Below are 20,213 nucleotides of genomic sequence, written 5' to 3'. Positions count from 1 at the left end.
GCGGGAGGGACAAAAGCCGCGGGCAGGACGGACGCGCGCACGTGGGCGGCGCTCCCCGCGGGGCCGCGGCCGCGACGGGGCGGTCACATGCGCACGTGGGGGGCGGGGCGCGCCCAGGGCCGGCTTTGGCGGCGGGGCGGCTCGGGCGGTCGGAGTCGGGCGGGGCGGTTTGACGACGCCGGAGCCCGCGGTGCAGCGCGGCGTGGAGCCCGGCCGGACACATGCCGAGCCGCCCGCGCCGCCGCCGCCGTCGGTGAAGCCCCGGCCATGGGCGGCTGCGTGGGGCGGCAGCGCCGGGAGCGGCCCTCAGCGGGGAGCCCCCGCAAGAGAGCAGGTGAGCGGCACCGCAGGGCGCGGGGCGTCCGGTCGCGGCGTGCCCGGTGCTGGAGCTGTCCGCACGGCACCGCCGGCCGTTCTCTTCCTGCCGCCCGGTTGGGGTCGGTCCCGGGTCGTCCCGGCTCTTCGCTGTGCCGGGGATTCCCCCGCTCGTTCCCCGTGCGCCCCGTCGGTGCCGTGCCGTACCGTGCCGTGCCGTGCCGGGCTCCCGGTTCGAGCCGCCGCGCATCCCCGGCGTGACCCCGTAGTGCCGCGGTGCCCGTGCCGGGATTGGCTCGTGGTGCCCCGCCAGCCCCTCGTGTCCCCGGCCCGTCCCCAGCACCGCTCGCTCGGACCGGCCGGGCTGGGGGCAGCGCTCCCGCTGCTGCAATTCGCCCCGTTGCGCCCCATCGTTCCCCAACGGGCCCCGCCAAGCGCCGGGCGGGCGGCACGGTGAGTCACTGCCCGCCCGCTGCACCCACACGGGGAGGAGCAGGAAGCACCGGGCGCGGGGACCCCGCGGCGTGGGCCTCTCACGGGAGAGGTTTTCCCACTGACCGGTGCCCGGCTGTCACGGAGCGGGCGGTGCTGCAGGATGCTGCTGGGCACACAGAGCAGGGCTCGGATCTGTGCGCTGTGCTGCTCGCTGTCCTCGTGTCCCCTCCTTCCCCCAGCACTGCAACCCGAGGCTGGGGGCTCTGAGCTGCTCCGGCTCATAGGTGGCTCATAGGAGGGCTGACCCTGCGGGCTGCAGGGTGCTGGAAGTTGTCTGTCCGGAGCAGCCCTGCAGGGAGCTGAGCTGGGCAGCAGCAGGTACGGCATGTTGGGTTTGAGTGAGAGCACAGCTGGGCAACTCCTGACCCCCCGTGTCCCCCGAGGGTGTGGAGTTGCACAACGGCTGGGAATAGAGCAACACAAGATGATTAGAGGCTGGGTCCAGGCTGGGTGGCAGCAATAAATAGAAGAGGCTTAGCTCCTGCCTACCTGCCCAGGGCTGCCGGTGGCTGTGGGGTGGCGGTTGGGCCACAGCCTGTCCCTGCTCCTGCAGACTGGGCTCCCTGCCACACCGTCAGCTTGGGTGCCTCTCTGCAGCCCCTGGATTCCTCTTCCTTGCTGAGCACCAGCCCTCTTCCCTTTCCTGCAAGTGGAGCTGGGGGATGGTGCCGGCTGGGAGCTGTGCTGCCTGGCTCAGATGTGTCCATCCCTAACACTAAAGGACCTCGTTTCCTGGCAGTGTTACCTACTCTTCCATCCTGTGCCTGCTCCTGGCTGCTGCTGTGTGGGGCCACGGGCACAGCCACCTCTCAGTCAATAAAGGTGACAGCACCAGGATGGAGCTGTGGGACAGGAGACCTCCATCACCCTTTAATCCCCATGTGTCCTTGTCTGGCTGATGCTGCAGAGAGAACGTCCTGAACTGTCCTGTTCTCACTGGGACAGGGTCACAGCCCCAGACACTGTCCCTCTGCAGCTTGTGGTGGCCCAGGGATGGTGTGGTGGCCCACTTGTTGCAGCCATGATGCTGGTGGCTCCCTCCTCTGCGGTCCTCACCATGTCCTTCAGTGCTGGTGGTGTCCACTGTACCCGGGGCAGGTGCTGTCTCTGACCTTGCTCTGCTCTGCCACGCTGCAAATCCCTCCTGCCCAGCACCGTGACTGCTGAATCGGCAGTGCTGGCTGCAGCCCTCACTGCTTGGAGATGTGGTGCAAGCAGGATGCTGCCTTCCCAACCCTGCTTAGGTGTTTAGCTCCCAACCCTCGGGGTGGCTGCATTCTGTGCCCTGGTCCATGTGTCACATCCAGCCCCAGGAAAAGCCTTTGGGAGGATGTGACAGCCTGTCCCCAGCAGTGGTGGCTAACTCTAGTGGTAGCTGCACGTGCAGGCAGGTGGCATCCCCCTGCCTAGCAAGTCATAGCAGCACTCAGCATCCTTCCTGCCCTGTCTGACTCCACTCACTCTACACCCCTGCAGGCATGGTGTGGGCTGGCTGCCCCACAGAACACAGCAGCAGGAAGGAGCTGTTGACACTCTTTGTCCCCAGCCCAGCTGGGAGTGACAACAGCTCCTTCCTGCCCCACGCTTCCGGCCCTGCTGTGATGCAGGTGGCACGTGGCCATTCCCACGGGGCTGGAGCTGCCGTGGGTGCTTCACAGCTTGGTCACACAGGTGTGCTGCCAGCCCAGGGACAAGCTTTCCCTGCCACTTGGCATGGCATCCAGCTGCAGCTGCCATGCAGGGGGCTGCTCACAGTGCTGTGAGGCTGCTGGGGGGTCGGCAAGGCTCGGTGTGGCACAGTGCTGTCGCCTCCCGCAGCACTACCCTGGGGTGAGCAGAGGAAGAAGTCATGCCCCCCTCTTTGCTGGGGCTGCGGCTCAGCCCCTGTAATCCCTTTCGCTCTCTGCCGCACCAGCTTATTTCCTGGCTAATTCCCCAAGCTATAAATACTGCTCTGCCTCAAAGGGCCCCAGGCCCTGCAGCCACCCCAGGCTGCCCCTGGCATCCCATCCACAACCCCTGCACCCCACCCGGGATGCTGCTGCATTTCTCGTGGCTGTGTTGGGAGCTGTCCCACTGGGCATGCTGTGGGGAAACCCCGATAGCCCGTGGATCCCTTTACTGTACTGGGAAATGGGGCACCCTTGTTTGAGCCTCCCTCTGTCCCCCCAGGCCGCAATGAGCCCCTGAAGAAGGAGCGTCCCAAGTGGAAGAGCGACTACCCCATGACAGACGGGCAGCTGCGCAGCAAGAGGGATGAATTCTGGGACACAGCGCCCGCCTTCGAGGGCCGTAAGGAGATCTGGGATGCCCTGAAGGCTGCAGCCTATGCCGTGGAGGTCAACGACCACAGCCTGGCCCAGGCCATCCTGGATGGAGCCAGCATCACCCTGCCCCACGGTGAGGGGTGGTGGTGGGGGGGATGCAGGAGTGGGGGTCCCCATTTGGGGGTGCCCTGCATGGCTCCATGTCTCACCCCGCTGTCCGCAGGGTCGCTGACGGAGTGCTACGACGAGCTGGGCAACCGCTACCAGCTGCCTGTGTACTGCCTGGCACCGCCTGTCAACCTGATCCTGGAGCGGGGCGAGGAGGAGGCGGCTGAGCCAGCTGAACCACTCCCCAATGCCCGGCGTGAGTTCGCCCTCAAGGTGCGCCTGTCCACTGGCAAGGACCTGCGGCTCAGCGCCAGCATGGCCGACACCATCGGGCAGCTGAAGAAGCAGCTGCAGGCGCAGGAGGGCATCGACCTGGCCTGGCAGCGATGGTTCTTCTCTGGCAAGCTGCTCACCGACCGCACGCAGCTGCAGGAGACCAAGATCCAGAAGGATTACGTGGTGCAAGTCATCGTCAACCAGCCTCTGCCACCCAGGAACTGAGCTCTGGTGGGGAGTGGGGAGGCCCCTTCCTGCACCGAGGCCCAGCGGCACCTTGGGGATGTCCAGTGCCGTGTTCCAGCCCTGCTGGGGTCATCGGGTCCCCTCCCCAGGGCTGTGGGCTGGGGACATGGGCACATTTGCTGTGGAAGGTGTGAGACCAAATGTGTGCTGGGGGGGCCCCTGCCATGGGGCTGCCCCTTGGGGAGAGGCTGTGACCCGCCGGCCGGGCTCCTGCTGCCTCTGGCCCGGGGGCTGCAGTACTGGGCGGAGATGTCTCCCCTCTGTACATAGTCTGTGTATTTATCAATAAAGCCTTTTCATCCTTCCTCCCTGCTGGAGATTGCTGGGGGCTGTCCCCTGGCCCATGTGCCCATCTGACATCTGTTCCAGTGTCACCTGGTAAAGACAGCTGGACACAGGGGATGCCAGGGGTCTGAGATCTGTTCCCCTTTACAGCCCTGGGTGTCACCCCTGCGCACCCCTCTCCTTCCTGTATCTGTGGCACTCATGGGATACAGCACCCAAGTGTGGCCCTGGGTCCTACACGTGCCCAGGAGTGTGACGTGTCCTCATCTGTCCCTCATCTGCTTGATCCCAGGGGCTGGTGCCCAGCGCATTAACTGTCCCAGCACGAGGTGCACTGGCCTCATCTTACAAATAGGGAAAGCAAAGCCTGGAGTGGCTGAGCAATGTTCCTGGCACTGGGAACAGCTGCGGGCTCTGTCTGCCGGCCCTGCTGCCTGTGTGCATGCGGTAAGGAGACCAGGTTCTGGATGCTCTGGACCTGAGGTCATCCTCCAAAGCAGCATGGAGCCACAGTGAGCATCCTGACTGCCCAGTGTGGGCGGCATGGACTCAGGAACCACAGGGCTACCACATACCCTGGCACCGCTCCATCCAGGGGCTGGACTGGCTACACAAGCCCTGCATGCCCCAGGTCCCTGTGCCCAGTACGAGGGTCCCAGGCAGCCAGATGAGGATGGGGCATGGGTTGCTTTAAGAGCATGGAGGAGGTGAGCCAGGGGCACCAGAAAGCAGCAGGGTGAGCTCATGGCAAAGCTGCCCCAGTCATGTGGAGAAGGCACAGCTGTTGGTGCCCTTGGGCAGTGGGACGGAGGGGCTGGGGACATAAAGCCCCACCGCCAGCGTTGCTGCTGGGGCCAGGAACTCTGTTCCTGCAGTGAGGAGGAGAGGCTGTGTCTTGCGAGGGCACCCCAGTGGGGCTGAACACCAGGCAGACATGGAACTGGATGGGGAAAAAGGCAAGGAGCTGGAGGTGGAACAGATCACGGAGCTGGATGTGGAAAAAGCAAAGGAGCTCATTGACCAGAAGCTGGCAGAGGAGGAAGAGGAAGAGAAGGTGGGTTCTTGACCATCACTGGGGGTCCTGCCATACTGGCAGATTGAGCCAGGAGGCTGAGGGCCACTGCGAGCATCAAATTCCCAGCTGGAGGCACCCTGAGAGCTGCCAGCTGAGCAGAGCAGGTGGGCAAGTGAGGGTCCAGGGGCTGCCAGGCATCCCAGAGACATCGGCAGTGCCCAGAGCTGGATGCTGGGCTGCCTGGTGCCCACCTTGAACTCTGGAGCCCCCCCATGTCTCCACAGAGGCTGAAAGGTGATGGCCCACGGGAGCCACTGCCCGTGGAGCGGATGAGCACACCAGAGCTGGAGGAGGAGAAACGCCAAGGGCCCCGGAACCGCGGCATTGAGGCCATCAAGGTGAGTGCTGTGCAGGGGGGTAGGATGCAGGAGGGCTCCCAGCCGGGGACTGACAGGGTGCTGCATGTCCCTGCAGGGCCAGGAGAGGGGGCGGAGGAGCTCGGTGGACCTGCGGCGGGAGATCATTGATGTGGGGAGCATTCAGCGGCTCATCGAGCTTCGCAAGCAGCGCCGCAAGCGCCGAGAGGAGCGGGCAGCCACCCCAGAGCCCACCCCACCACCAGAGCCCGAGGAGATTGTACGTGCAGGCTGCAGGAGGGGGGCTGCGGCAGCCGGGGATCCCTCCTGGAGGAGCAGGACACGGGGCCCCCGCTGTCCCCGTGCCCCAGCCCTGCCCTGTCCTGCCCCAGGAGGGTCCCGTGGAGCCGGAGGACTTCCTGCGAGCTGCCGTGCAGGGCAAGATCCGTGTCATTGAGAAGTTTCTGGCGGATGGTGGCCCCCCAGACACGTGTGATGAGGTAGCGTGGTGCCCCTGGGATGAGGCTGCTCTGGGCCAGGGGCATTAGAGGCAGCCACCAACACCACACCTCGGCCCCCTCCAGTTCCACCGTACAGCCTTGCACCGCTCCTCGTTGGAGGGACACATGGACATCCTGCAGAAGTTGCTAGACAATGGAGCCACCGTCGACTTCAGGGACCGGGTGAGGCTGAGCCCCTTCCTATGCCTGAGCCACTGGGCACAATATAGGGTTGGGGGTCCCTAGGCAGAGCTGGGCTGTCCCCAGCCCAGTAGCAACCATGAACCAAACTCTGCCAGCTCAGCCTGGAGATTGGCTGGGTGGTGGCCCTGCTGAGACACAGCTCTGTGTGTCCAGCTGGACAGCACTGCTGTGCACTGGGCCTGCCGGGGGGGACACCTGGAAGCCGTGAAATTGCTGCAGGACCGAGGGGCAGACCTCAACATGAAGGACAAGGTGAGCCTGGGGATGGGGCAGCATTAGGGGCAAGGGCAGGCTGCATGGAAACAGGGCTGTCTGTGTGCTGTGTTAGTGGGGAGGGGGTGCTGATCCATTCTGGTGTCTGCTCCTCCCACCCAGCTGCTCAGCACCCCTCTCCACGTGGCCACCCGCACTGGGCACCTGGATATAGTGGAGCACCTCATCCACTGCGGGGTGGACATCAACTCCCCAGATAGGGTGAGCACAGCAGCCAGGTGCTCACTGTCCCTGTGTCCCCTTGGGGATGCGGTGCACAGAGCCAGGCTGTATCTCTTGCAGGAAGGTGACACAGCGCTGCACGATGCCACACGGCTCAGCCGCTACAAGATCATTAAAATGCTGATCCTGCACGGGGCTGACATGATGGCCAGGAACCTGGTGAGTGATGTGAGATGTGCTCGTGCTGTTGCCTGCCACACTGTTCCCAACCTCTGCCCCTCTCACAGGCTGGTAAGACTCCGACGGACCTGGTGCAGCAGTGGCAGGTAGACACACGCCAGGCACTGGAGACCAAGGAACAGCCACAGGAGGAGGCTGAGGTCCCAGCGTGATGGCACTGGGCAGGGACCAGCACTGGGCTTGGCTTCAAGTAGCAAGATCCTGTTGAGACTCATCTGTGTCAATAAAACCAGCAAAGAGGAGAGTTTGACTCCAGTGGGTGCACTGGGGCTGTGCCAGGGGGGTGGTGGGGCCAAGGGCTGGGTCACTGTGTCCTGCCTCCAAACACAGTGGTATGGTGATACCACGGGCCACCATGAGTGGTTTAGTGGCAGGGCTCCTTGTGAGACACCCCAGCACTGTGTGCAGTCCTTTGCAGTTCCACCTGGGCACATCCGTGGAGAAAAGCTCTGATGAAGGGTGTCCCTGAGCTGCGCTGTGCTGGCACTGGGGTCAGCCGGGAAGCAGCAGCCATTCCCTTCCCAGGCAGCCATGGTGTCCCGGCTGGGTGGTGGCTTCTCTCTCTTTCATTGCTTGAGCCATCTGGAGAGGACACAGCAGCCATCCTGCAGGATGCGTCACCTCTGCTGAGCACCATGTCCAGTGCTCACTGCCCACAAATGCTCACACTTGCCTGTTTACAAAAGACCCTACAACAACACCTAGAGCATGAACTCTGCTTATAGCCCTGGGACTCCCTGCAGTGCCCATTCCCCTGTTTAACCCTACAAGTGCTGCATACCAGCTCTGAGTATGAAAACAAAGGGAACACACAGACGGTACAGCCAGGGCTCAAACAGAGGAGTGCTGAACTCCTTCAGGATCCCAGAGGAGGAGAGCACTCACCCGTTACCACCCCCCTGTCGCCCGCCCAGTGGGGCTGCAGGTTCCTCATGTGCCCTGTCAAACATTAACCCCTGTTGGCAAGGCAGGTGGCACGGTGTGGCTGCAGGACACAGGCAGCATGGCGCTCAGCACCTGCCTCACCTCTCCGCTCCGGCCAGCCCTGGCAGCTCTGTGCCGGGGGCTCAGCACTCCCCCGGGACCACAGCCCAAGCTCGACCTCAGAGGCATCTTCCCACCCATCACCACCCCCTTCTCACCCACGCAGGAGGTGGACTATGGCCAGCTGGAGGGGAACCTGCACCGCTATGCCAGCATCCCCTTCCGAGGTAAGTCCTGCTGCCACCCAGGGCCCCATCCAGCCCGGTCCTGAACGCCTGCAGTGGTGGGGCACCCACAGCTTCTCTAGGCAGCCTGTCTACACGGAGAGGTGCTCCAGCCCTGTGAGCATCCATGCAGAGCTGCAAGGTTGTGCGCCTGCTCTTTGCCCCTTTACTCGTGACTGCACCCACACTGAATGCTGCAGCATCGGATGTATGTGTCTGACTGTCCAGGATGTACGGTGGGAGGAGAGGGGCTGCAGGAAGAAGCTGCTGACAACAGGGATGCTCGGGCTGCAGAAAGAAGCTGCTGACAACAGGGATGCTCTCCCCATGCTTGCATTCCAGGGCTGGTGGTGCTGGGCTCCAGTGGGGAGTTCCCCCTGCTGGCACTTCGTGAGCGGCTGGAGCTGGTGAGCCGCGTACGCCGCGCTTTGCCCAGGGACCGCCTGCTGCTGGCAGGCTCAGGATGCGAATGTGAGTGTGAGCTCGGGGAACGAAGGGGCCGTGTCCCCATGGGGTGTCCTTCACTTCACTGCCACCTCTCCAGCCACTCGGGCCACCATCGAGCTGACGGGCAGCATGGCAGAGGCAGGAGCTGATGCTGCAATGGTCGTGACACCCTGCTACTACCGGGGAGCCATGAGCAGCGCTGCACTGGTGCGGCACTACACCGAGGTGAGCCGTGCCCGGCGCCTGCAGGCAGCCCCGGCTGGGGCAGCAGGATGGAGGACACATCCCACATGTCCCCACCCTGCCCTCAGCTTGGCCCTGCTGCCCACAGGTGGCCGAGAAATCCCCAATCCCCGTGGTGCTGTACAGTGTGCCCGCCAACACCAATCTGGAGCTGCCACTGGAGGCTGTGCTCACCCTGGCTCAGCACCCCAACATCATCGGCATCAAGGACAGCGGTGGGGATGTGAGTGAGGCAGGGTTTGAACGGGAGGGGAAATCCAGGGCTGGCCCCAGCCTCAGTGTTACAGCCCTTCCCTGAACCACAGGGGTTCCACAGGACCCCCGTGCTGGGGACCCTGGATGGGGATAGGGTGATGCCCACCCTCTGGCACGTGTCTCTCCCCAGATCACTCGCATAGGGCTGATTGTCCACAAGACACAGCAGGAGGATTTCCAGGTGCTGTCAGGGTCAGCCGGCTTCCTGATGGCGAGCTATGCCGTAGGTACGTGCTGCTACTTCACCAGGGACATGTGATGCTGCCATGAGGGCACTGCAGGGAGGCAGGGGGCAAAGGCTGGATGCTGCATGCTGAGCTTGCTGCCAATGTACCTCAATGCCCCCAGGTGCCTCTGGGGGGATCTGCGCCCTCGCCAACGTCCTGGGGGCACCCCTGTGCCAGCTGGAGCACCTGTGCCAACAGGGCCGCTGGCAGGAAGCCCGCGAGCTGCAGCAGCGACTCATTGAGCCCAACGCAGCGGTGAGTGGGCAGGACCCTGGGACCTCTGTTGAGGGGACAGCAAAGGATGCAGGTCTCTGAGTGCTATTGGGGAGCACAGGTGTGCTGGGGGGACAGAACAGTTGCATAACCTGAGCCCAGGCTGGAAGCAGCAGGTGGGAAATGCCAGCTCTTCTGTGCCAGGAACAGTGCGTGCCCTGGTGTAGGACACCTGCCTGACTGAGCATGAGGCTGGCAGGATATTTATAGGCAGTGATGGAGGAAGAGCTGCTCCTTCCCAGGGGCCCTGTCACACTGCAGGTTGGCTCCTGGTGCTCGTCAGGGATGCTCCTTTTGTGGGACCCAGTCCCAGTGAATGCAGTACGTTGCTGTACTGTCTCCTGCAGGTCACTCGCCGGTTTGGGATTCCAGGGCTGAAGAAGGCCATGGATTTGTTTGGCCTCTATGGCGGCCCCTGCCGTGCACCCCTGGCACCGCTAAGCCCAGCCCAGGTGGAGGAGCTGAAAGGCACCTTCAGCACCAACGGGTGGTTGTGAGCCCCTGGCCCATCCCTGCTGTGCAGGCAGCACCATCTGCCCCTGCTCCTTCCTGCACCTGGAAACTGGGGACCATTGGGAGCTGAGGATGCAGTGGAGACAGCAGTACATGGCCAGGAGGAAAACATTCATCTCACTCCTTCCTGATGGACAGGGCTTGTGGAGGGAAACCCAACACCTTAGCATGTCCAGATTGGGCATGCAGTGGCCATGCCAGACCCCTCGAAAACCCCCTCTGGGCTCAGGCAGCAGCCCCCCATCCACATGGGTGCCCACCTGAGGTACTGCAGGTTCCCCCCGTCCCTTGGGGTATGGATGCCCGACGCTGACCCAGCCACCCTACAGAGCACTATGAATAAACCTGCCACCTCCCCTCTGCATATGCTTTTGTGCCTGTGCAAGCAGCTGACCCTGGGGCACAGGTCCCTGCTTCCCAGCAAGATGGACACAGCTCAGGAGTTTGGCAACATGGTTTACTCTGCTGAGGCCCATACAGGCAGCAGCACAAGGCAGGGACACAGCAAGGCACGGGACCGGTGTGGGCAAAACCTTCAGGGAGGGCACAGTTGGGCTGAGAGGGATACAAGGGCCGTGTCCTGGTAAGCTGGGCCATGCTGGGGGGAGAAGGCAGGTACACACAAGGAGAGATGAAGGATGCAAGTGCTGGAGCAAGATGGGGAGCTACCTGCACCCTGCCTGCACCCTTGTCATGCTCTTTTCCCTGCCCACCCAGCCCAGGTCCCCTGCACCAAACCTGGCACTTCATGCTGCCTTGCCTCAGCCCCTTGCCCCTAGTTTGGTCTGAATCTGTTTATTTCTCATCATCACTGCTGCCTTCACCCAGCTCCTTCTGGACACAGGATGAATGTCAGGCCAAGCGTCTCCTGGCCCCAATCAGTGGAGATGTCTCCAAGGCATCAAATGGGCTGGGTAGGCACAGTGATGAGAGTGATACAGTCAATTGCCCTTTCCATGATCCCAAGAGCATGGGGGATCATGTCACACTGCCCAGTGGGTGCAGCGTTGAGGGCACAGGCCACGGAGTGCCCACACTGCCTGGGGACCTGGGCTGGAGAAGCAGGCCAGGATCTGTCCCTCTGTGCACACATGGTCCAGCCAGCTGCCCACTGCCTGCAGGCATAGGCACCCTAGGCAATAGGGCCAGGAGCCAGCCCCAACCCCAACTCCTCTGTTTGGTTCCAGCCATGCCATCCCTCATTCCTGCTGGTGGCTGCTCTGGTGGGGTTGGGGCCAGAGTGGAGGCTCCTCGTGGGGAAGGGGGAGGGCAGCAATCAGAGGGAGAAGGCACCACGGTGGCCCCAGTAAGCAGAGAGCCACCTAGGGGCACTTGGGTGAAGGGCACAGGGGTCTGTTTTCCCCACCAGCACAGTTTGGCAGGGAGGTCTTTCCCATGCAGTGGAAGGACTCCCAGTCCTGCCAAAGTTGGGTGGCTGGCGAGGGAATGGATTGCAGTGCCATGGCCCTGCCCTGGGTCAGCCAGTACCAGGGGGAGTCCCACTGCAGCGGGTGGGGGATGCAGGTGCCAGGGTGCCATCACGCTGTGAGGTTGTGAGCAGACTTGGAGGCAGTCTGGGCCCTCTGGATCACCGCCTGGCACTTCTCCCGCCGCAGCAGCTTGTTGTTCTCAAAGAAGCCCTCGTTGCGGGGAACCCCATGAGAGCCGTCAGGGAACGTCAGGAGACCTGGGGAGGGAAGGGATGGGAGTGACAGGGTAGGGAGCAGCAGACACTGGGGCCAGGCATGGACAGATGGAACAAGACACACCAACAGGGCAGGACAGCAGGGGCAGGGGTGGGCAGGACTTTGCTAAGCTGGGGCTGTGCTGAGCTTTGGCAGGCACATCCTGCTGCTCTGTCAGCACGCACCGAGCCAAGAGGAACCTTCAGACACTCACCAAAGCCATACACACGTCCGCCTTTGAACTCGCCCTCGAAGGTCATGTTGTCATAGCGGGTAAAGACGCCAACACCGCTAAACTTGCCCTGCACAAACTCCCCCTCATACCTGCACGAGACAGAGGGAGCATCAATGGGCCAGGTACTCACACCGGACCATGCGGGCTGTGCTGAGGACACGGGGTGCTGTGCTCACCTGGAGCCATCAGCAAAGCTGAGCACTCCACAGCCATGGAACAGACCGTTCTCAAAGTGCCCCACGTAGGCGGTGCCATCAGCAAACGTCAGCTGGCCGATACCGTGCCTGCGTCCTAGCGGGAGAAAAAGCCGGCAGCGATGGATGGAGCGATGGCAGGGGCAGCCCAGCACAGCTCTGGGCGAGGATGCTCAGCACAGCTCTGGGCTATGGAAGCATGCAGTCAGCTGTGCCACCCCACCCCGCCCCATCTCACCTTCCTTCCACTCCCCGCGATACTCCTCCCCGCTGCAGTACGTGAAGGAGCCCTTGGTGAGGGTCATGGCAGCGCCGTGCAGGGAGCTGTAAGCAGAGCTGTGAGCACAAAGCTGTGAGCACAGAGCTGTGAGCACAGAGCCGCGCTGCGGCAGGGCCGGGCAGCAGCACGCACACACGACCCCGACCCCGCCGCTGTAACCGCAGCCGCCGGGCTCGTGTTGCCGCCCGCCCCACGGCGGGGCACGGAGCCACCTGAGCTGCCGGGGGCGGCAGCCTCGCTCGGGCTGCAGCTCACCCCCGGCCTGCAGCTCACCCCCGGCCTGCAGCTCACCCCCTGCAGTCGTTGCGGGCAGTGCCGCTCCGCCCCGCGCTCACCTGCTCCGTGTCCGCCGCCCGTTGCTCCGCTCTCACCCCGCGGTCCCGCCGAGGGGCGGCGGCCACCTCCCCAGCCGGCCCCCCGCCCCGCCGGGCGGCGCTACACCGCCGGCATCCATCCCCGCCTGCGGTTGGCTGTCGCCATGGAGACCGCTAGCAACGCGGCTTCTCATTGGTCGGCTCCGCTGCCTCGCCCTCGCCCGCCGCCATCTTTGCGCGGGGCAAAGCCCGCGCCCCGCCCTGCCGCCATCTTTGTGAAGGGCGGCGGCGGCGCTGCTGACCCCAGAGCGGCCATCTTTGTGCGGGGCACCGAGCCTTCCTCGGAGACGGACCGAGGAAGCCCCCGCTTCGCCCTGTCTCGCCCGGCTCCTCCCGAGGGCCGCGATATCCGCCGGGCCTCCTCCGAGCACCGCCATGGGACGGACGGACGTTGGGCCCGGTTCCTTCGGCATCCGGCGGGCGGGGCGGCCGATGGAGCGTGACGGCGCGGTGACGTCATGACGTCATGACAGTTCGCGACGTGACGTGACGCGACCGGAAGCGTTGGGCGGCGGGCGCGATGGACGAGACGAGCCCGCTGGTGTCCCCGGAGCGGGCGCAGGGCCCCGACTACGGGCTGCCGGGCAGTGCTGTGCGCACGCTGCCGCCCGCCGCCCCCCCGCAGCCGTCGCCGCCTCCTTCCCCCGGTGGCCGCGATCGCGAGCGGCAGCCGCTGCTGGAGCGTGGGGCGCGGGGCCCCGCGGCGGCCGCGGCGCAGGCCCAGGCCCAAGCGGCGGCGGCGGCGGCCCAGGCTCAGGCGGCGGCGGCGGCGCAGCGGGAACGGAACGACTTCCCCGAGGACCCCGAGTTCGCCGAGGTGGTGCGGCGGGCAGAGCTGGCCAGCGAGAGAGGGATCTACCCCGAGCGCATCTCACAGGGCTCCAGCGGCAGCTACTTCGTTAAGGACCCGCAAGGAGTGAGTCGGCAGCGCCCTGGGCCGGGCCGGGAGCTCCCCTCCATCCCGGTGATGTGGGCCGGCAGGGCCGGCAGCTCGTGGCTCTGAGCTGGGCGCTGCGGGGCTGTGCCCAGCGGGTATCTCAGTTTGTAATGCATGGGCTGTGCCACACTTAAAGCTTGTTCCCCTTCCCCCGTAGCTGTTGTGTCCAGCAGGCGCTTCTCTCTTCCTGTGGATCGTCAGCTCCTGACCGTGGTGACTAATGACATGGGATGGGAGCTCTGACATAGGGTGACGTTCTGATATAGGATGGGAAGCGTTAGGCCAGTGAGACTGGAAGGAGTGGATCTCGAGGTATAATTGATTCTCTGATGTCTGCTTGGCTGCGTGGCTGTGGTTCCCATGCCGCTGCCCAGACGTGAGTGCAGCACGAGGTGGCTCATCTTGTGACCTGTGGTGCTGGCTCGGTTACTCAAGCAGTTGCTGCTTTCTCTGACTCTTTGCAGGCTGGGAAGCTTCCTGGGAATTAGGATCTGGGCTTTTCAGTCCATGCTCTGCCTGTTTTTCTGTCTCAGGTGGCACCTGGCTACAGCAGGCTCTTCCAGGCAGGTCCTGGTGGAGCTGGCTCAATACAGGGCAATACAAATTTCCTTCTGTTGCAGTTTGTTCTCACTTCTGCTCACTTCTGTTACCTAATGTGAGCGTTGGTGTTGCTGGCAGGGGCTGAAGATCAGAGGTGACCTGGTTGTAGGGAGAGGAGACCAGAGCTCAATGAGGGAGATATTCAAGGAGTCCAAGTCCATGTTGTGCTGGCTGTGTTACCCGGCAGGTCCCCTGGATTGCACTGCTATGAGTGGATGGGGTGCATGTTTGCTTCCTGTGACTCACTGCTCAAGATCTCTAAAGCCTCCTTACTGCTAAAGAGACGGAGTGCAGTGCTCCAATAGGCAAGTTGGAGGCACAGGATGACAACACCAGGGGAAACTCTTGTGCTGGTTTCCCTGTGGACTGCTGGAAGCTCAAGTTGTTCCAGGCAGGACTTTATTCAATGTGTTTCTCCTGGTCCTGGGGGCGATGGTTGTGCCTTTGTCTTTCCGCTGGCCTGGCATCCCCTGGTCTGGCACCAGGCAGACCTATCTCCTCTGCAGCACACTTCTTGGAACAAGTTGCTGCCAGTGCTGCTCCCAAGGCACAGCACTGAGAGGGCAGGCAGTGCTGCCAGGCTGTGATCTCTGCTCCAGGGCTGTCCTTGCCCTGCCAGGCATTGCTCTGCTGTGCTTGCATCACACAGCAGTGTAATCCTTACTGCCAGAGCTCCTAACAAGCCTCCAGCAGGCTCAAATCCAAGAACACGTTGGCATGTTCTTTCTGTGCCTTCTTATGGGGCTGGTAAGGGGATTGCTTTCCTGCCTGTTTACTGGGCCTTTGCCAGCTCAGAGGAGGGGGTTTCTTTGTAACATAGGGATGCCTGAAGTGCTTCCATTCTCTCAAACATTCCCCTTTTCGATTGACAAAGTCTTGCTCCCTGGTCTGGCTTCTGGCTCCTGATTCACAGCAGGATTGCACTGGGGTTCCCTGCTGGTGTACCGGGACATGTGTTGTGTTCCCATCCTGTGGCAGAAGCTTGGCTTTGGGAAATGCCACCCACTCAGGCCGGTGCTGGCTCTGGCTCAGGGTCAGTCTGCATGCTGCTGAGTCATCCCGGAGTGGGGTTGTGAGCCCAAAGCCTGCTGCACAAAGCCCTGGGCTGTCTGGACCAGGGGCCATTGGCCTCAGTCCTGCCCCGGGCCCTTGTCTCAGCTGTGTGTCTTGGCAAAGCAGACAATGTGGATCCTAGTATATTATATGGTCCTTAAGCACAACTGCCACCCCCACCCCACATCTCTCTTTGGGCCTCACAACACAGAGCTTTGCTTTCCTCTGAAGTCCTTCAGCCTTCCTTGCTGTTTAGGCCCCATTTTCTCTGGTCCATTTTGGATCATGTCCATTTGATGAATTTTGGAGTCAAGATAGGAATCTTCATCCCCTTCTGCACTCTTGCATTGACGAAACGAGTAGCCAGAAGCAGTAGCTCTCCCCCCACCATCCAAAGGTCAATGAGATAGTGCTAGAGTGTTTACCAGGGACAGTGTCATCAGCAGTCTCCTATGGTACATGAAAAGTGGTGAGTACAAAGGTCTCACAGGAGCTGTGTGGGTACCAGAGAGGGAGGTGCATGAAGAAAAACTGGGATGAGAGAAGAGTGCTTACCGTGGTTCCAGGTTGCAGATCTCTTGGCACAGGAGAATCCTGAGGGTGTAATTGTGTCTCCACTTGCTCTGGACCTTGCAGTGAGTGGCAGCAACAGTCCCCAAACTCTTTCCCACCCAAGGAGGAGACTCTTGGATCTGGGGGAGGTGACTGGCAGAAGGCAGCAGGGAAAGGCAGCAGAGTTGGGTGCTGCGGGAGGGTGAACTTGGTTGAGACTGTGTTGTTATGGCAGAGCCACAGGCTGGTGCAGGGGCGAATGCCCTGGCTCTGCCAAGCACTGAGTATCAGCTTTCCTCTTGCTTGCAGAAAATTATCGGTGTCTTCAAACCCAAGAATGAGGAGCCATACGGGCATCTGAACCCCAAGTGGACCAAGTGGCTGCAGAAGTTGTGCTGCCCGTGCTGCTTTGGGAGAGACTGCCTTGTTCTAAACCAGGGCTACCTATCAGAGGCGGGTGCCAGCCTGGTGGACCAGAAACTGGAGCTCAACATTGTTCCCCGCACAAAGGTGAGAGGGCAGTTGCTGTGATCTCCTCCTGAGGAGGCTTCCATGTGCTCCTGCCCAGGCCATGGGGATCCTTGTACAGAGCAGAGCTGTGGGAAATCTGTGCCTTACTGATAAAACCAAGAGCTGTGACAACTGCCAGATGTGCTTGCTGACTTCTTTGCTCCTATACCCCAGGTGGTGTATCTGGCCAGTGAGACCTTTAACTACAGTGCCATTGACAGAGTGAAGTCCCGAGGAAAGAGACTAGCCCTGGAGAAGGTGCCGAAAGTGGGTCAGCGCTTCAACCGCATTGGCTTGCCTCCCAAGGTAGGACTACCAGGCCCCATCTACCTGTCATTGGTCCTGTCTTCTGTGTTCCTCCATAACACAAGTCTCTCCTTACCTCAGGTGGGTTCCTTCCAGCTATTTGTGGAAGGCTACAAGGACGCTGACTACTGGCTGCGGCGGTTTGAGGCTGAGCCGCTCCCTGAGAACACCAACCGGCAGCTGCTGCTGCAATTTGAGCGGCTGGTGGTGCTGGACTACATCATCAGGAACACAGGTAGGGCTGTCTGCCTGCTCCTTTGTGTTCTGCCAGCTGGAGAGCAGGCCAAGTTTTGGCATCTCTTCCTGGAACCCAAAACTCCTATCATCGTTGCCTGGTTGCTGCCAGATGGCACTGCCTCTGGGTGGAGTGTATCTGCTGTCACTACTCACCTGGGAGACTGGGAGCCAGCCTGGGATCCACCCAGGTGCCATGGTGAATGTTTGCCAGTTGTGAGGATCGAGGAACATGGAGAGATCCAGCTTGTGGTTGTGCCACAGCATCCTATCTCAGGCTGGGTCTCCAAGTCTGTTCCAACTTGAAATGGGTTTGGATTGGACTCCAAGGCTTGTAGGCTGACTTTTCTCTTGTGAGCTGGGGCTACGTGAACCTCCTAAGTTTGGGCCTTGAAATCTGTGTGATCTGAATTGACACTGTGTCGGATAAGTAATCCTTCTGCTCAGCACAGGCCCTCACACTGATACAGCTGTTTTTTTCTCCTTGCAGATCGGGGCAATGATAACTGGCTCATCAAATATGACTGTCCCCTGGACAGCGCAGGCGTGAGGGTGAGCAGATCTTGGGCAGGGGCGTCATGGGTCCGTTTGCTTCTTCAAGTTGGCTGGCAGGATTGGGATTTCCCAGCTGTCTTGGGTTTCTGAGCCTGATCTTGTTTGCTGGGAATGGCAGACAGACTGCTTCTGTTGGGGTAGCCCTCCTTGTGACTAGTGCTCCACTTCCTTCCAGGACAGTGACTGGGTGGTTGTGAAAGAGCCCATCATCAAGCTTGCTGCAATAGATAACGGTTTGGCCTTTCCTTTGAAACATCCGGACTCCTGGAGAGCATGTGAGTCCCTTACAATGTGCTGATGTACTCTGAAGAGCTGTGCAGCTCTGTGCTGTCTATTCTGGGGCATGTTCCTGGAGGGCTGGAAGAGGCAGTAGCTAGGGCTGCCTCTCTGCAAACCTTCTAGCTGCATGGACAGCTCTGCCTCAGTGGCTGTAGGAAGTGTATGCTGCACCCAAGACCACGTGGCATCTTTCCCTTCTTTAGCTCTAATGTCTCATGCTTCCTCCTACAGATCCCTTCTACTGGGCATGGTTACCACAGGCCAAAATCCCCTTTTCACAAGAGATCAAAGACCTAATTCTTCCCAAGATCTCAGACCCCAACTTTGTCAAAGACCTGGAAGAAGATCTGTATGAGCTCTTCAAGGTGAACTTGGGGGGGGAGGGGAGAAGGGGGGTGGCTGAGAGTGGCTTGGGTAGAAGAAAAACAGGGTGGTCTTGCAGCTTCTTTGTCAAAGCTATGGTGGATAGAAAGGTGGGCTCCTCGTGGTGTTTCTGGGCTGAAACATAGAAGTGCTATTCCTCTGCCCAGAGCTAAAGATACATTTTGGGGAGAAACAGGAATCTCATAGGACAAGAGGAGAGAGGCTTGCTTGGAAAACAGGCATCTCTTGAATATCTTGGGTCAGAGGGTGGATACTAATGCACTGTTTGTTCTCTCTTGCAGAAGGACCCTGGCTTTGACAGGGGACAGTTTCACAAGCAGATTGCAGTCATGAGAGGCCAGGTAAGGCAAATGAGCAAGGTGACAGAGCTTTGTCTTGTTTGGCTGTCAGGGAATAGTGCTGGGATGCCAGCTCTCTTCCTCCACTAAGACACTCAAGTTTTGCTCTGTGTTGTACAGATCCTGAACCTGACACAGGCACTGAAAGATGGGAAGAGCCCCCTGCATCTGGTTCAGATGCCACCTGTGATTGTAGAAACGGCACGTTCCCACCAGCGCACTGCCAGCGAGTCCTACACGCAGAGCTTCCAGAGCCGGAAGCCTTTCTTCACCTGGTGGTAGCTGTGGGCAGGGCTTGGCTGCCTCGGACTGGCACTGCAAGAGGAGCTGAGCTGCTCCTGTGGCTGGGATTTGATGCTCTGGGTAGAGTGAGCAGGTTGTGGCTGGAGAAGCCTGCAGCTGGAGCTGAGGAGCCAGGTGGGTTGGGCCCTGTCCCTCTCCAGCTCCCTTGGAGCTGTATAGTGTGTGTACAGCCCTGCCGGAGGAAGAGCTCAGCAGGAGGCATGGGAAGCAGTTGGGACCCTGCTTGTGCCTCCCTTCCTCGGCCTGCATGTGGTTCTGAGCGCACCTGACCAGGCTTTCCAGGCCAGGGTCTATCCAGCCCTTTGCACCAGCTGCCAGCCTTCCTCCTTCCTGCTGCTGGCCCCAGGGCTGGGAAGGGCTGGAAGGGGGTTGTTCTGCCTTCCGCTTCCCCAAAGGCATGCTATGCTCCTCCTCACATTCTCTCTTCTGCCCCAACCCTGTGCAAGCTGCTTTCCTCAGGGGGAGTTCCTGCTGCCTGCTGGTGTAGTGGGGACCATAATGAACGGCTGTTCTCTGGCTGGGGGCTTGAGGAGGGAATGTAAGGAGAACTCTACTCTTGTCTGCTCCCTAGGGCAGGCTTCAATGCAATTTGACACTAAAGGAAGAGGTGCTGGCTTATCCTGGTTCGGAGGAGGTGGTTCTGGGAGGTGCTGTACAGAGGGTTGGGGGTACAAGCAAGCAGCCTCAAGCCCTCCATTCCTATGGTCCATCCATCCTGCAGGTCACTGCAGCTGCTCTTGCTTGGCTTTTGTCCCTGTGCTTAGTAAAGTTTCTGGCTGCTGTGCAGCCAGCATTGGGTCAGCCAGCACAGTTCCAGCTTTGCTTGTGCGTCTGGGGTCCTTTCTTATGGGATTGGGGGCTGCTGGGGACAGGAAACATCTGGAGGAGCTCTTCCTGCGGGTGGGATTCATGCAGGAACTGGTGTACTGCAAGCACACGAGGGCTGGTATAAGCTCCTGGCTGCCCCAGTGCTGCTAACCTTGTGGGCCCGATGTGAGTGGGTGAGGCAGTCAGTACTCCCCAGAAGCTGCTGAGCTGTCTTGTATAAAACGGTAACAGGGCTGCTGCCTGCATCTGCTTGCCTTGAGCTGTGACTTCCCCTGTGTGGGGGAAAGCTGGGGTTGGGTCTCACTGTACTGTTTGCCCAGCTCTGGGGGCTGGGGGAAAGTAAAGCCTGGGACTGTGCTGCTGGGGGCTGAGGGAGGGCAGCTCACTCGTCTCCTACTTGCACAAGGGGCTCAGCGGTGGCTGTCCTGAGGGTGCTGAAAACAGGGGTGTAGAAGTGAGACCTCAGCTCCCAGGCCTGGCTACATCTCTGTCTGACCCCAAATGTATTGTTCTAATGCACTGTAGAAATGTATGTAATGTATTTAAACCATGCAACTGTCTGAATAACAGAGCTGCAGTTCACCCGGCCTCCTTACTGTCTCAGCAGCGTTCTGGAGCGGGGTTGGGGCTGGGTCCATTGCAGCAGCTGAGACCACCG

At 61.0% G+C, this 20,213-nt stretch overlaps 5 protein-coding genes across 8 annotated transcripts; 4 read left to right on the top strand and 1 right to left on the bottom strand.

Annotated features, from left to right (window-relative positions):
* The first annotated feature begins 34 nt into the window (after positions 1 to 34).
* UBTD1 (ubiquitin domain containing 1) lies at positions 35 to 4,012 on the top strand. The gene is made up of 3 exons (XM_015867014.1): positions 35 to 334; positions 2,983 to 3,210; positions 3,301 to 4,012. The coding sequence occupies exons 1-3, from the start codon at positions 88 to 90 to the stop codon at positions 3,684 to 3,686; spliced, it is 861 nt and encodes a 286-aa protein (XP_015722500.1). The 5' UTR covers positions 35 to 87; the 3' UTR covers positions 3,687 to 4,012.
* A 123-nt stretch (positions 4,013 to 4,135) lies between these two features.
* Positions 4,136 to 6,984, top strand: ANKRD2 (ankyrin repeat domain 2). The gene is made up of 9 exons (XM_015867018.2): positions 4,136 to 5,046; positions 5,292 to 5,405; positions 5,482 to 5,643; positions 5,756 to 5,863; positions 5,948 to 6,046; positions 6,221 to 6,319; positions 6,443 to 6,541; positions 6,623 to 6,721; positions 6,790 to 6,984. The coding sequence occupies exons 1-9, from the start codon at positions 4,927 to 4,929 to the stop codon at positions 6,892 to 6,894; spliced, it is 1,005 nt and encodes a 334-aa protein (XP_015722504.1). The 5' UTR covers positions 4,136 to 4,926; the 3' UTR covers positions 6,895 to 6,984.
* A 720-nt stretch (positions 6,985 to 7,704) lies between these two features.
* On the top strand, positions 7,705 to 10,270 carry HOGA1 (4-hydroxy-2-oxoglutarate aldolase 1). 2 transcript variants are annotated; one of them, XM_015867010.1, is made up of 7 exons: positions 7,705 to 7,953; positions 8,293 to 8,421; positions 8,495 to 8,622; positions 8,729 to 8,863; positions 9,026 to 9,122; positions 9,244 to 9,377; positions 9,743 to 10,270. In XM_015867010.1, the coding sequence occupies exons 1-7, from the start codon at positions 7,746 to 7,748 to the stop codon at positions 9,890 to 9,892; spliced, it is 981 nt and encodes a 326-aa protein (XP_015722496.1). In that variant the 5' UTR covers positions 7,705 to 7,745; the 3' UTR covers positions 9,893 to 10,270. The 2 variants fall into 2 exon arrangements, with proteins under 2 accessions (XP_015722496.1, XP_015722498.1); XM_015867012.1 differs by lacking the exon at positions 9,244 to 9,377.
* A 77-nt stretch (positions 10,271 to 10,347) lies between these two features.
* MORN4 (MORN repeat containing 4) lies at positions 10,348 to 12,768 on the bottom strand. Of its 3 annotated transcripts, none has more exons than XM_015867016.2 (5): positions 12,638 to 12,767; positions 12,261 to 12,358; positions 12,005 to 12,119; positions 11,808 to 11,917; positions 10,348 to 11,595 (listed from the first exon to the last, which is right to left on the bottom strand). In XM_015867016.2, exons 2-5 carry the CDS (start codon positions 12,325 to 12,327, stop codon positions 11,447 to 11,449), a joined length of 441 nt encoding a protein of 146 aa, XP_015722502.1. In that variant the 5' UTR covers positions 12,328 to 12,358; positions 12,638 to 12,767; the 3' UTR covers positions 10,348 to 11,446. The 3 variants fall into 3 exon arrangements, with proteins under 3 accessions (XP_015722502.1, XP_015722503.1, XP_032301440.1); XM_015867017.2 differs by having other exon boundaries at positions 12,261 to 12,346; positions 12,638 to 12,765; XM_032445549.1 differs by having other exon boundaries at positions 11,527 to 11,641; positions 12,638 to 12,768.
* A 379-nt stretch (positions 12,769 to 13,147) lies between these two features.
* PI4K2A (phosphatidylinositol 4-kinase type 2 alpha) lies at positions 13,148 to 20,137 on the top strand. Its single transcript, XM_015867009.2, has 9 exons — positions 13,148 to 13,592; positions 16,128 to 16,328; positions 16,503 to 16,634; positions 16,716 to 16,869; positions 17,359 to 17,420; positions 17,599 to 17,698; positions 17,934 to 18,067; positions 18,368 to 18,427; positions 18,545 to 20,137. Exons 1-9 carry the CDS (start codon positions 13,197 to 13,199, stop codon positions 18,704 to 18,706), a joined length of 1,401 nt encoding a protein of 466 aa, XP_015722495.1. The 5' UTR covers positions 13,148 to 13,196; the 3' UTR covers positions 18,707 to 20,137.
* The last annotated feature ends 76 nt before the right edge of the window (positions 20,138 to 20,213 follow it).

Source organism: Coturnix japonica, chromosome 6 (assembly GCF_001577835.2).
Source record: "Coturnix japonica isolate 7356 chromosome 6, Coturnix japonica 2.1, whole genome shotgun sequence".
Classification (NCBI taxonomy): Eukaryota; Metazoa; Chordata; class Aves; order Galliformes; family Phasianidae; genus Coturnix; species Coturnix japonica.
This window is presented reverse-complemented; position numbering and strand designations above follow the sequence as displayed.